Below are 14,195 nucleotides of genomic sequence, written 5' to 3' on the forward strand. Positions count from 1 at the left end.
CTTTGGCAAATATCAAAGCTTGTAAACACTTTTTGTAGCCAGCCAAGAGTCTTTCAATTCTTGTTTGGAGGTATCTTTGCCCATTCTTCCTTACAAAAGTCTTCCAGTTCTTTGATATTTCTGGGCTGTCTGTCACGCTCTGCTCTTTTAAGGTCTATCCATAGATTTTCAATTATGTTGAGGTCAGGAGATTGTGAAGGCCATGGCAAAACCTTCAGTTCACGCCTCTTGATGTAATCCCCTGTGGATTTTGAGGTGTGTTTAGGATCATTATCCATTTGTAGAAGCCATCCTCTCTTTAACTTCAGCTTTTTCACAGATGGCATCAAGTTACCATCCAAAATTTGCTGAAATTTTATTGAATCCATTTTTCCTTCTACTCGTGAAATGTTCCCTGTGCCACTGGCTGCAATACAACCCCAAAGCATGATTGATTCACCCCCATGTTTAACAGTTGGACAGAGGTTCTTTTCATTAAATTCTGTGCCCTTTCTTCTCCAATCGTACCTTTGCTCATTCCGGCCAAAAAGTTCTATTTTAACCTCATCGGTCCACAGAACTTGTTTCCAAAATGCATCAGGCTTGTCTATATGTTCATTTGCAAAGTTCAAACGCTGATTTTTGTGGTGAGGACTTGGAAGAGGTTTTCTTCTGATGATTCTTCCATGAAGACCATATTTGTACAAGTATCTCTTTATAGTGGAATAGTGTACCACAACTCCAGTGTCTGCCAGATCTTTCTGGAGGGATCGTGCAGTCAAACGTGGGTTTTGAATTGCTTTTCTCACAATCCTGCGAGCTGTTCCGTCTGATATTTTTCTTGGTCTTCCAGATCTTGCTTTAACTTCCACTGTTCCTGATGACTGCCATTTCTTAATTACATTCCGAACAGAGGATATTGACATCTGAAAACGCTTTGCTATCTTCTTATAGCCTTCTCCAGCTTTGTGAGCGTCAACTATTTTCAGTTTCAGTTTTCTAGACAACTGCTTAGAAGAACCCATGGTGCTGATTGTTGGGGCAAGGTCAGATGAGTCTGGGCATTTAAAACCTTTGAGATTGACATCACCTGGTCTTCCCAGACGATGATTGAGAACAATCCATGACACTGGCAGGTCTCAGCTTTGCAAAGGGGGCAGTGCATGCTATAAATTCTGCAGGGTGCCCAAACTTTTGCCGACGCCATTTTTTTTTTGTTTTCTGTAATTTTGAAAGTGTAAATGATGGAAATAAAATCAATTTTTTTTTTTTTACATAAGAATGTCTAAACTGTAATTTGATGCCTTGGAGATTTTTCCATCTTTCCTTGGCTTCGTTATGCACATCAATACAAAACTTTTACCTGGGGTGCCCAAACTTTCGATCCCCACTGTACAGTAGAACCTCAGTTTACGAGCAACGTGGTTAACAAGCATTTTGAAAGACAAGCGACTTTTTTTTTTTATTCTGACTCGGTTTGTCTCGCGGAATTCAAGCTAATGGGATGTGCAGTACTGCATTTAGCCTGAGGTGCCAGAGCCAATTGGAGCCATTCGGAAATACTCCATTCCCGAGTGTTTGAGGTCAGTCGAGCTGTTCTCTGGCTTTTCCGAGTGTTTCCGAGGCTCTCCGCCCCCCCCCCCCCCACTAAGCGGTATTGCATGCCATTGAAGTCAAAGGCGGAACTAATTATTTTAGTTTCCATTGACTTCTATGGGGAAACTTGCTTTGAATTACGAGAATTCTCCTGTAACAGATCATGCTCGTAATCCAAGGTTCCACTCCGTAAAACCTTGGTTTGAGAGCGTTTTGCAAGACAAGCAAACATTTTTTAATACATTTTGACTTAATATACAAGCGATGTCTTGATCTACAAGTAGCATCATGTCACAACCGAGTATAAAAACATGCGGTCTGTGGGGTAGATTCACGTAGAATGGCGTATGTTACGCCTCCGCAACTTTTACAGGCAAGTACCGTATTCTCAAAAGAAAATTGCGGCGGCGTAGCGTAAATAGGCCGGCGTAAGCCTGCCTAATTTAAATTGTGAAGAGGTAGGCGTGCGTTATGTAAATTAACCCTGACCCGACGTGATTGACGTTTTTTGCGCATGCGCCGTCCGTGGAATTTCCCAGTGTGCATTGCTCCAAATACGCCGCAAGGACATCATTGGTTTCGACGTGAACGTAAATGACGTCCAGCCCCATTCACGGACGACTTACGCAAACGACGTACATTTTTCACATTTGGTTGCGGTAACGACGGCCATACTTAACATTGGTACGCCGCATATAGCAAGGGTAACTTTACGCCGGGAAAAGCCAAACATAAACGGCGTAACTGTACTGCGTCGGCTGGGCGTACGTTCGTGAATTTGCGTATCTAGCGGATTTACATATTCTAGGCGTAAATCAGCGTACACGCCCCTAGCGGCCAGCGTAAATATGCAGTTAAGATCCGACAGCGTAAGAGACTTACGCCGGTCGGATCGAATAGAAATCTATGCGTAACTGATTCTATGAATCAGGCTCATAGATACGCCGTTGTATCTCAGAGTCTGTCCGGTTGTATCTGGAGATACGCCGTCGTATCTCCTTTGTGAATCTACCCCTGTATGTGTGAAAGGGCCCTTAGGAATTAGTTAATTAGCTCATGTTAATTTATGTTTCTGGTTACAGGTGTATTGTTAGAGTAATATGGAGCAGGAGGGGGGGGAACCTCCTCTTCAAAATGTATACAAGACTGTATTTTTGTTCTAATAAACAGTGAGCAACCAAACAAGCATTGTCTTGTTTATCATTCTCAGCGGTTGGAAGATCCGATATCTATATTCAGACTGGAAGGAAGTGGTATATGACGAAAGCACTCAATCGGAGTGTGGGACATTTCGTTAGTGACTTTCCTGGATTTTGACTGGATGTTAGTGATCATAGCAGAAGTTCAGTAAGAAATACACAGGAGAAAATGCATGGGGGAGTGTAGAGGAGGGCGGGGAGTCTACTGACATCACAACTCCACCCACCGAGCTCCAGACAACAGACCCACCCACAGAATCTGCAGTTTTTCGGGTCTCATAACAGACAGAGGGGAGACATTTGACAGATGAGGATATATGCAGGAGGCATCTATATCCTTATAGATCAGCACTATGGCAGTCGTTTAGAAAGGATGAGAGTGCAACCACTTTTAGTCCTTCCCTAGTGTCATTAGTAAAGTGTGATCCTTGTATTAAGGTCACTAGCAATGTCAGTGACCCTCCCAGCCGGTGTCAGTCAGCACCAGATTGCCTACCATCCTATCAGTGTCTCACTACAAGTTTCAGTCCCCTGAAATCACACGATTTCAAAGCCGAATTTCAGCCGCGACTTCGAAGACATCTGTGCGGCTTTATGCATAGATGTCTATTGAAGTCGCACCTGAAATCGCTATAAGCAGTGCACATGCCAATTTTTCAAAACGACACGCCACCACAAAGTCGGTGCCACATCAATTTGAACACTGAACATTGCCGGTGATCTGACGATATGGTTCCGACTATCGAGATGGTTCCAGTAAGGACTGCGCAGGCGCAATCCTTGCCGACGGAAATCACCAAACCTTCAGGGCGACGTGGAATTTGAGGTAAGCGGCCAGTTGGCCTCACTTCGGTCGGACGGCTCGCTCGACCTCCTGGCTCTTTTTTAACATCCTCCAATCCACGGGGATGTTAAGGAATGAGCCTGGATACCGGCCGAGGTTCGGAGATTTCCATCGGCAAGGATTGCACCTGCGCAGTCCTTACAGGATCCATCTCGATAGGGGAACCATACTGACAAGTCACCGGCCGAGGTTTGGAGATTTCCGTCGGCAAGGATTGCGCCTGCGCAGTCCTTACAGGAACCATCTCGATAGGGGAACCATACTGACAAGTCACCGGCCGAGGTTTGGAGATTTCCGTCGGCAAGGATTGCGCCTGCGCAGTCCTTACAGGAACCATACCGACAAGTCACCGGCAATAGGATGCGACTTGATCTGTTAAATCGCTCCAATGTGAACGGGGGTTTACACAGTCGATAGAGTAATGCAGAATACCATTAGTTTGCAATTCATTCATGTTAGCACCACTATAGCCATGTACCATGATGTAAATTGTGTGCACACTGCGCTTAAAACAAAAGCTACAAAAGAACAACCAACATCTTCTACACAACAGCAGAACTTTTAATATGGCTTCTTAAAGGTGCGGCCTCAGATCTGCACAGACAGTTAATATATACACCAAGAGATAGATGTTAAAATACACAGATTTCTTGGACGATTATTACTAGTCTCACCCACGGCAGGAGGTGCCCGTCAGCTGACTTCCAGCACATCTTTGCAGCTTCACCCACAATGACATGTCTAACCTATGACAAGTACCACTGCTGGGAGACAGCCAATGGCATCTCTGCATCCAGGATGAATGCCTTGGCAGGTCCATTAAAAGACTGATACTTCACACAGAAAATAAATATTTTATATTGTTTTTTTTATCTAGGGCGAAACAGTGATTTTGAATTCCATACACATCCGACTGTTACGTGAACTGGACCCCCAGCAAATTCTTCAGACGCAAAGTCATTTGGCAAAAGTAGACGTATTTATTTACAAATGCGCATAGCCAGGTCCAAATAAAATCACTGTTAGGAAACTCAGATTAACAAAATTCAATGATTTATTGGGATTTATCTGAAGGAAACATTAATTCTCTTGAACAAAAATCGCACTTTTCTCGACAATCCAGCATTCTCAGACGGTGATCTTTGTGTGCTCAATGGCTCTCTCCTTTTTTTCCTACGACCTGTATAAGAGAAGAAAGGGAAATTACCAACACTGAACTGAACACTACAGAAGAGGTCACTGTATGGCGGGGATATGCAATTAGCGGACCTCCAGCTGTTGCATAACTACAATTCCCATGAGGCATAGCAAGACTCTGACAGCCACAAGCATGACACCAGAGTCAGAAGCATGATGGGACTTGTAGTTTTGCAACAGCTGGAGGTCCGCTAATTGCATATCCCTGCTGTATGGGATGAAGCTAAAATTGGTTTCTCCAAAAGAAAAAAACCTTTCTACACCATAGAAATAGAATGTTCATAACATTAAAGCAGAGTTCCACCCAAAAGTTGAACTTCCACTTAAACCACTCAATTTTTTTTTTGGGGGGGGGGGGGGGCTTCAGGAGAAGTGGGACTTCCTGTCCCACTTCCTCCTTCCGCCCAGGGACCGCTTAAGCAACTAATATCGCCTAATGTGGCCCCTCCCTGTAGGCGATCGCCTGGGACATGTCACAGGTCCCAGGGGATCGCCTGTCCACCCAGTGAGTGCCCGGCTGTGAAGCCGAAAGCTGTCACGGCCGGGTGCCCACAGTTACAATGGAGGAGGGAGAGGAGCGAAGCTGCGGGCGGCGAGTCCTTAGACAGTGGAACAGGTAGGTGTCTGTTTATTAAAATCCAACAGCTACACTTTTTGTAGCTGCTGACTTTCAATAAACATAAAAAAAACTGGAACTGTACTTTAAAGGCCGAAACACATCCACCTTTTGTAAATAAATGCTCCCATATAAAATTAACGCCTTCATGCCGCGCGGCTGGACTGTAACTACACACCGTAATGCAAGGCTCTCACTGGTGTGGAGAAAGCCTCTTGAGGGGGCGAGCAGGAGTGTCAGAACGCCCTCCTTTCTCTATCTGCAAAGGAAAGTGTTCTGACACTCCTGCTCGCCCCCTCAAGAGACTTTCTCCACACCAGGAAGAAAGCCTTGCATTACGGTGTGTAGTTACAGACAGAAGAACGGGAAGTGAGGATTTCTCAGAAGAAATAAGGACATTAAGGCCCCTTTCAGACGTCCGTTCCGCCTGTCCGTTCATTACAAGTCCGTTAACGGACTTGTAATGAATCCCTATGGGAACGCGTCCGTTAGCGGATGGAGCATCCGCTAGCGTCCGTCGGGATCCGGTTTTCGGATGGAAGAAAACCCTATTTTTCTTCCGTCCGGCGGAACGGAACTGATGCAGACGGACAGACGGTCCGTCTGCATCCGGTTCCCCATAGGGCAGAGCGGAGCTCAGACAGGGCGGTCCCTGCACTGTGTGCGGGGACCGCCCTAACCGCCGACAGCCGACGGAGCGGACGAAAGAAACTGAAGGGACGTGTGAAAGAGCCCTTAAAAGCAAAATGGAAGGATGAGGTAAGTGAAGGAGGACTGCACTAAAGTAAAGGAAGCTATTTAGGGTTTTTTTTTTTTTTTTTTTACCACACAGACACACTAAAAATGCCATACATTTATACCCTATTTTGTAGGCGCTAGAACTTATGCGCAAACCAATAAAACGCTTATTGTGATATTTTTTTTAAACCAAAAATATGCAATAGAATATGTATCGGCCTAAACTGAGGAAAAAATAATAAAACATTTTTTTTGGGTATATATAAAAAAAAAAAAAAAAAAAAAAAAAAAAAAAAAAAGTTGTCGCTCTATTTTGTTTATATCGCCAAAAAAAAAACAAAAAAAAAAAACGCGGAGGTGATCAAATACCACCAAAAGAAAGCTCTATTTGTGAAAAAAAGAAAAAAAAAAAAAAAAAGAAAAAGAAGAAAAAGACACGTCAATTTTGTTTGGGAGCCACGTCGCACAACCGCGCAATTGTCATTCAAAATGTTACAGCACTGAAAGCTGAAAATTGGCCTGGGCAGGAAGAGGGTTTAAATGCCCAGTATTGAAGGGGTTAAAACAGGTCTTCATTAATTGAAGCGACGATATAAAGAATCTACAGAACCAGCATAGTCTCCCAATACTCACCCTCTTGAAGTCGTTCATATTTGTTGCCTGTACTGGGGTCCCGATAAAAGTAAAGTACGTGATTCTGGTTGTCTCCTCATCACCCTGATTGGACTGGACAAATAGCTGAAAGAAAAATGATTAGCAGCCGGTTAGGAAGACACTGGGGGATAGATATGATAAATCTGGTGTGAACACGCTTTTGTGGGATCAGGTGGCCGAGCAATAAAAGACATAATTTAATTAGTTCCAATAGAGATTAGCCTAACAAATTTCACAGATTCCACAAATTGAAACTGTCCTAGCAATGTCATTCCAGAGCAGCCACCTGTGAGCCTATAACCAGAATGGGTTATTTAAAGACTGCGGGACATTAAGGAGCAGCACAAGGAGAAATGGAACTTTGGAATCATTTATCCCACAGCCTGGCAAATGAAGCAAGCTAATGAACCCCAGCGCATCCACACTAATTGCTGATGGACCGGCCCTTTCAGTCTACTGTATGGGAAACTATTATTAACTGCTTTGTGACCAAAACAAAGGAATCATGATCAAGCTGCCATCTACTTACATTTAAAACATATCACCAGAAAAAATAAAAAATATTATACAGGTTTTATATAGCGCCAACAGTTTGCGCAGCGCTTAACAAAAAAAAAAGGCAGGCATTACAGTTGCATTATAATTTGGTACAAGAGGAATCAGAGGGCCCTGCTCATTAGCGCTTACAATCTAGATATCTACACATAATAAAATTTGGGAAAAAAAAAAAAAAAAAAAAAAAAAAATTATATATATATATATATATATATATATATATATATATAATTATTGTTGGCTTTAACCCTTTCATTTTTGCGTCTTGCACAAGTTTAACAAAAAATAATAATAATAATAATTAAATAACGTGAGGCCTGAAGGGGGGGGGGGGCAGAAATTTCAAAGATCGCTGCATCGTTGTGTTGCAATTTACCCAAGTAGGAGCAGGTACCTGGTTTTGACAGTGAACAAGCGGAGCTTCGCTTTAACTCTAAACTGAGCCAAATTTAACCACTTGCTGACTGCGGCAGGTTGGCTCAGCTGCGCAAATCACATATAGGTGTACGTCAGGCGCTTACACAGCGATCTGTGGGCGCACAAACACGCCCACCACCCAGCAATTGAGCCAATCTGGCAGAATCAATGTCCGCAATCGTTCCCCCACGGTGACAGAACAGGGATCTGCCATAGTAAACAATGCAGATCTCAGCTCTGACATGCGACGCACAAATCCAGTCTATTGGCTACACAGGAAGATGGATCTGTGTGTTCCATGCAGCCCATCCCCCATACAGTTAGAACACACATTGAGGGAACACATTTAACCCCTTGATCAACCCTGATGTAACCCCTTTCCTGCCAGTTCCATTAGTACAATGTCCATGCACATTTTTAGCACCGATCACTGTAATCATGGCACTGATTAAAAAAAAAAAAAAAAGTCAAAAACGTCAGTTAGGTATCCGATTTGTTTGCCGCAAAGGCGCAGTCATCACTGGCATTAATAGTAAAAAAAATTATATATATATTAAAATGCCATAAATCTGTTTGTTTGGGGGGGGGGGGGGGGGGAATCCGGTCAGCGGAAGTTCAATTTCTGGGTGGAACGCCACTTTAAAGCTTGGCACGTTGGGTATTTACCCGACGACACCTCTACTTATAATTTTACTACTACTACTACAAAAAAAAAAAAAGAGATTTTTAATACAGCTTACCTGTAAAATCTTTTTCTTGGAGTACATCACGGGACACAGAGCGGCATTCATTACTATATGGGTTATATGGAGTACCTTCAGGTGTAGACACTGGCAATCTTCAAACAGGAAATGCCCCTCCCTATATAACCCCCTCCCATAGGAGGAGTACCTCAGTTTTGTAGCAAGCAGTATGCCTCCCAAAATGGTCCTCAAAAGAGGGGTGGGAGCTCTGTGTCCCGTGATGTACTCCAAGAAAAAGATTTTACAGGTAAGCTGTATTAAAAATCTCTTTTTCTTTATCGTTACATCACGGGACACAGAGCGGCATTCATTACTATATGGGATGTCCCAAAGCAATGCTTACAATGAGGGGAGGGAGAACATCTCCAAGACAAAAGGATTTAATTTAGAGATATACTCAAATCATAATAAATCCAACCTATTTGAGAAAAATAATCTTAAATTTTAAATTTAACTCAAAAAAAGAGGAGCCCCCGGAATCCGAGGGTCTCAAACTGCAGCCTGCAGCACTGCCTGCCCGAAGGCAGTATCAGTATTCCTTCTTACGTCCAACTTGTAGAATTTTGTAAATGTGTGGACAGAAGACCAGGTTGCCGCCTTGCAAACTTGAGCCATAGAGATCTGGTGGTGCGCTGCCCAGGAGGCGCCCATGGCTCTAGTAGAATGAGCCCTTAATGATACTGGAGGAGGCAACCCTTTCAAGCCGTAGGCCTGAGTGATCAATTGCTTAATCCACCTAGAAATGGTGGACTTTGCAGCTGCCTGCCCCTTCTTGGGCCCATCCGGTAGAATAAACAGGACATCTGTTTTCCGGATCTTCTCTGTAGCTTTAAGATAGGCCTTCATGGCCCTGACAATATCCAAGGTATGCAGCAACCCTTCCTTTCTGGAAGTAGGTTTAGGGAAGAAGGATGGTAATACCAAATCCTGGTTCAAATGAAAACTGGATATGACCTTCGGTAAGAAGGAAGGATGAGGGCGGAGAACGACCTTGTCCTTATGAAATATAAGATATGGTTCCTTACAGGATAAGGCTGCCAGTTCCGAAACTCTTCTTGCGGAAACTATGGCAACCAAAAACACCAACTTCCTTGTCAGTAGAACCAAAGGAACTTCAGCCAACGGCTCAAACGGTTGTTTCTGTAAACTCGACAGAACAAGATTTAAATCCCACGGACAAAGCGGGGATTTAACTGGAGGTTTAATACGCAAGACCCCTTGAAGGAAGGTCTTAACCAGCGAGTGGGTGGCCAGTGGCCGCTGAAACCACACTGACAGGGCAGAAATCTGTCCTTTGATTGTGCTTAATGCCAATCCTTTATCCACTCCTAGCTGGAGAAAACTTAAAACTCTATCTATGGTGAACTTGCGAGGAAGCCATAGCTTGGACTCGCACCAGCCTATATAGGCCTTCCAGACCCTGTGATAAATCACCCTAGAGACCGGTTTCCTGGCTCTGATTAGGGTAGAGATTACCTTCTGAGACAGACCTCTACCCCTGAGAATCAAGGATTCAGCTTCCAGGCCGTCAAATTTAGATGCCGTAAGGCAGGGTGGAGGATCGGACCTTGCGATAGCAGGTCTGGCCTTAGAGGCAGAGTCCAAGGGTTTCCCACTACCATCCTTAGGATTAGTGAGTACCAAGCCCTTCTGGGCCATGCTGGAGCTACCAGGATAACTGGTATGTGCTCCACCCGGATCCTGCGCAGCAGGCGGGGTAGTAACTGGAGCGGGGGAAACGCATAAAGAAGCTTGAACTGATGCCAAGGGCAAACCAGAGCATCGGTTCCGCAGGCCATCGGATCCCTTGAGCGGGACATGAACCTGTCTAGCTTCTTGTTGAGTCTCGATGCCATGATATCCACGTCCGGCACTCCCCATCTTTGGCAGAGTGCTTGAAAGACTTGTGGATGCAGAGACCATTCCCCCGGCCATAGAGTCTGGCGGCTTAAGAAGTCCGCCGGAAAGTTGTCCACTCCGGGAATGAATACTGCCGATATGCAGGGCACATGAGCCTCTGCCCATAAGAGAATCAAGCTCACTTCTCTCTGAGCGGCCTGACTCCTGGTCCCCCCTTGGTGATTTATGTATGCCACTGCCGTGGCATTGTCTGATTGAATTCTCACCGGGAGCCCCTGCAATTTCGACGTCCAAGCCCTGAGGGCTAGTCGAACAGCTCTGAGCTCCAAGATGTTGATGGGTAAAAGCTTCTCTGGCTTTGCCCAAATACCTTGGCGAGTGGAACCATCCACAATCGCTCCCCAGCCCGTCAGGCTGGCGTCTGTGGTCACTATCTTCCAAGCCACTGGGCTGAAAGATTTTCCCTTCAGTAGATTCTGAGGGTCTAACCACCAACACAGACTTTGCCGGACTCTTGATGAGAGAGGCAACGGGATATCCAAGGCCTGTGGCCTTCTGCTCCATGCTGACAGGATGGCTGCCTGCAGGATGCGAGTGTGGCTCTGGGCGTATGGCACCGCCTCGAAAGTAGCCACCATCTTGCCTAGTAATCTCATACATAGGCGAATAGTCGGTTTTTTCTTGCTTAGAACCAGTAGGATTAATTCCTTGATGGCTTTGACCTTCCTCAGAGGTAGGAACACCCCTTGTTGTTCCGTGTCTAATCTCATGCCGAGATATTCCAACTGCCTTGTGGGCTGGAATGTTGACTTTTCTTGATTTAGGACCCAGCCGAACCTCTCGAGGTATTGGACCGTGAGGGCCACTGCTCGTTCCAAGCCGGGAGATGAGTGGTCTATGACTAGGAGGTCGTCCAGGTATGCTAGGATCGTGACCCCTTGGATCCTTAGCTTGGCTAGGATTGGAGCTAGAACCTTCGTGAACACCCGGGGGGCCGTAGCCAACCCGAAGGGAAGCGCCACGAATTGGAAATGACGCGAAGCCACCATAAAGCGTAGATATCTTTGATGTGGCTGATAAATTGGAACATGAAGGTAGGCATCCTTTATGTCTATGGACGCCATGAAGTCGTCCTTTTGGAGTGTGGCAGCTGCTGACCGCACGGATTCCATCCGAAATGAGCGGACCTTTAAGTATGCATTTACCATCTTTAGGTCCAAAATTGGCCTGACATCTCCATTGGGCTTTAGGATGATGAATAGGTTGGAGTAGAAACCCAGCCCCTGTTCCAGGACTGGTACCTCTACTATTACTTCCTGGGAAAGTAGATGATCTAGAGCCGACCTTAATGCGGCTCTTTTCTCCAGATCGTTTGGAATCCTCGACTCCTGGAAATGAGGAGGAGGAAACCTTAGGAACTCTAGCTTGTAGCCTGTGGCCACGGAAGACCGTACCCACTCGTCGGGAATGTTGGCTTCCCAAATCTCCGAAAAGAGTCGCAGCCTTCCCCCCACCTTCGTGGGTGGGGGCGCCCCTTCATGAGGTAGACTTGGGGGCTGGTTTTGCTGGCTTGCGAAACCACTGCCTCTTGCCCCTAACAGCCTGTCCTCGTGATCTGCTGTTGAAGCCGAAGTTTGTTCTTGCAGGAGGCCGTCGATACTGCTTGGCATTAGAGGGCCCCTGCCCAGGGGAGGACTGTCGTTTAAACGCAGGTCCCTGAACCCTCTTCTTAGTTGGCAAGAGAGTACTCTTGCCGCTTGAAATGGTCTGAATGTATTTATCTAAGTCCTCTCCGAAGAGCCGTCCTCCATGGAAGGGAAACCCTGCCAGGAGCTTCTTGCATGGGGGCTCAGCCTCCCAGCTTTTTAACCATAATAGTCTTCTCATATGGATAAGGGATAATGATAAACGTGACGCTTGTTGGATAGAATCCTTGATTGCGTCTACCGTAAAACATATGGCCTTAGGGACATCCGAAAATTCTTCTGCCTGCTCGGCAGGAATAAGTTCAAGCATTTGCTTAAATTGATCCGATAAAGCTTGAGCGACTCCAATCGCAGCCACGGCTGGCTGTACTACTGCCCCTGCAGAAGTGAAGGAGTTCTTAAGTAGGGCTTCCAAGCGTCTATCAACTGGATCTTTGAAAACCTGTACGTTCTCTACAGGACATGTTAACGATTTGTTAACACATGAGATGGCTGCGTCTACTGCAGGAGAAGCCCATCTCTTGGAAAACTTTTCTTCCATAGGATATAAGACAGAAAATTTCTTAGGTGGAAAGAAAACCTTGTCTGGTTTGTTCCACTCTTGGAACAAGACTTCCTCCAATAGAGGATGGATCGGAAACACAGCACTGCTTTGAGGCGCCCTCAGTGAGCCCAAAGCTGAAACCGTGGATACCTGGAGATCTGGTACAGGTAGGTTAAATGCCTTATGGACCAAGTCCGTCAAGCCCTGAATCCACCAGCTCTCCCTCAGGGAGACTGCCCCAGACTCCTCTGTATCCGGATCTTCGATCCCTGAACCTACCTGGTCTCTGTCCAAGAGGTCCAATTCCCCAGAGGAAAGGACCTCCTCTTCCGAGGGTCCGCGCACGGGTGACGGAGATCTATTCCGCTTACTACCCCGCATGGCTGCGGCTATCATTTCTCCCATGCTTCTCCGCATCTCATTTAAAGAGGCGAGTAACACCTCCTCCGTGACCACCTTAGGGTTGGGTTGACTCGCGTCAGCTCTAGCCCCAGACCCCGATGGCCCAAAGGCTCCCTGTGGGGAAAGCAGCGGCATAGCTCTATCCGAGACCTCAGATTCTGCGGGGGAATCCCCACCTTTTGTACCCTCTGCTCTCGATGCCATGGTACAATACCGAGGTACACCTGCTACTTATTGGTACCTGGGACTTATAATAGTTAAATGCCCAAACACCTGTTTGGGGAATAAAAAATGTTTCCTCTACCCTAGATGACACCTTCTTTTTTTTTTTTTTTTTTTTCAAAGAAAAACTTTTCTTCTTTTTTTTTTTTTTTTTTCCTTTTTTTTTTTTTTCAATCTAGGCAAGAAAAAACATTCTATCCCCCTGAGTAGTATTGCCAAAGAAAAGACTATGAGATGGAAAAGAAAACCAGCCTATTCCTAGGCTAAACCACAATCTTCTGAAGACTGTAGTATTCTTTCTGGCCACTGTGTGTCCTCAGCGCCCCGTGCTTCACTCCAGTCCTTCCTCCCTTAAGCCAGAGAAATGAATGAGCTGTGGCATCTAAGGAAGGGCCGCCCCTTCCTTTAAACCACTGACCCGCCCTTCCCCCCCAGCTAAAACGGCGCCAAATGCGTCTATAACACGTGCACGCGCACCGCGCGCGCGCCCGCCGACGGGGGGGGGGGGGGGTTGGGAGGAAGGGCCTCTCTGTTCCTGCAGCCGCAGGCCTGGAGCACACGAGGAGGTCAGCGTTTTGCCTGCCTTGCAGGCATGAGGGAGAGGACTGGATAGAGCATCGCCTGGAGGCTTGCAGGTAAGCATAGCTCTCTGACACACACATACACTTGTACATAAAAGGCCCCACTCACAGCTTTTGCAACACTACCAGGGAGGTCACCTTTTATGGGGAAATATAACATATAGAGCCATCTTATCTTCATGATATGTGACTGGTTTGCCAGATGCAATGCATAACCTTTAGGCATGTCCCCTGTGACCTCCCAGAAAAAACTTGCTAAGAGCCAAGCCCCGCAGGTTTTTTCCCCTTACTTACCTGCTCCATGCCGCAGGACTTTGCCAAGCAAGAGGTCCAATCTTCCCC

The 14,195-nt window shown here is 45.9% G+C and overlaps 1 protein-coding gene across 1 annotated transcript in view; it reads right to left on the reverse strand.

Moving 5' to 3' along the window:
• Window positions 1-4,458: 4,458 nt before the first annotated feature.
• TXNL1 (thioredoxin like 1) overlaps window positions 4,459-14,195 on the reverse strand; it is a 57,518-nt gene continuing 47,781 nt past the window's right edge. Inside the window, exons 7-8 of the mRNA XM_040337454.1 lie at window positions 6,803-6,907; window positions 4,459-4,798 (exon numbers count right to left, since the gene is read on the reverse strand). Of these exons, the coding sequence (XP_040193388.1) occupies window positions 4,769-4,798; window positions 6,803-6,907 (135 nt within the window). The 3' untranslated portion in view covers window positions 4,459-4,768. The remainder of the gene's footprint in view (window positions 4,799-6,802; window positions 6,908-14,195) is intronic.

The sequence above is a fragment of the Rana temporaria genome, chromosome 1 (assembly GCF_905171775.1).
Source record: "Rana temporaria chromosome 1, aRanTem1.1, whole genome shotgun sequence".
NCBI lineage: Eukaryota > Metazoa > Chordata > Amphibia > Anura > Ranidae > Rana > Rana temporaria.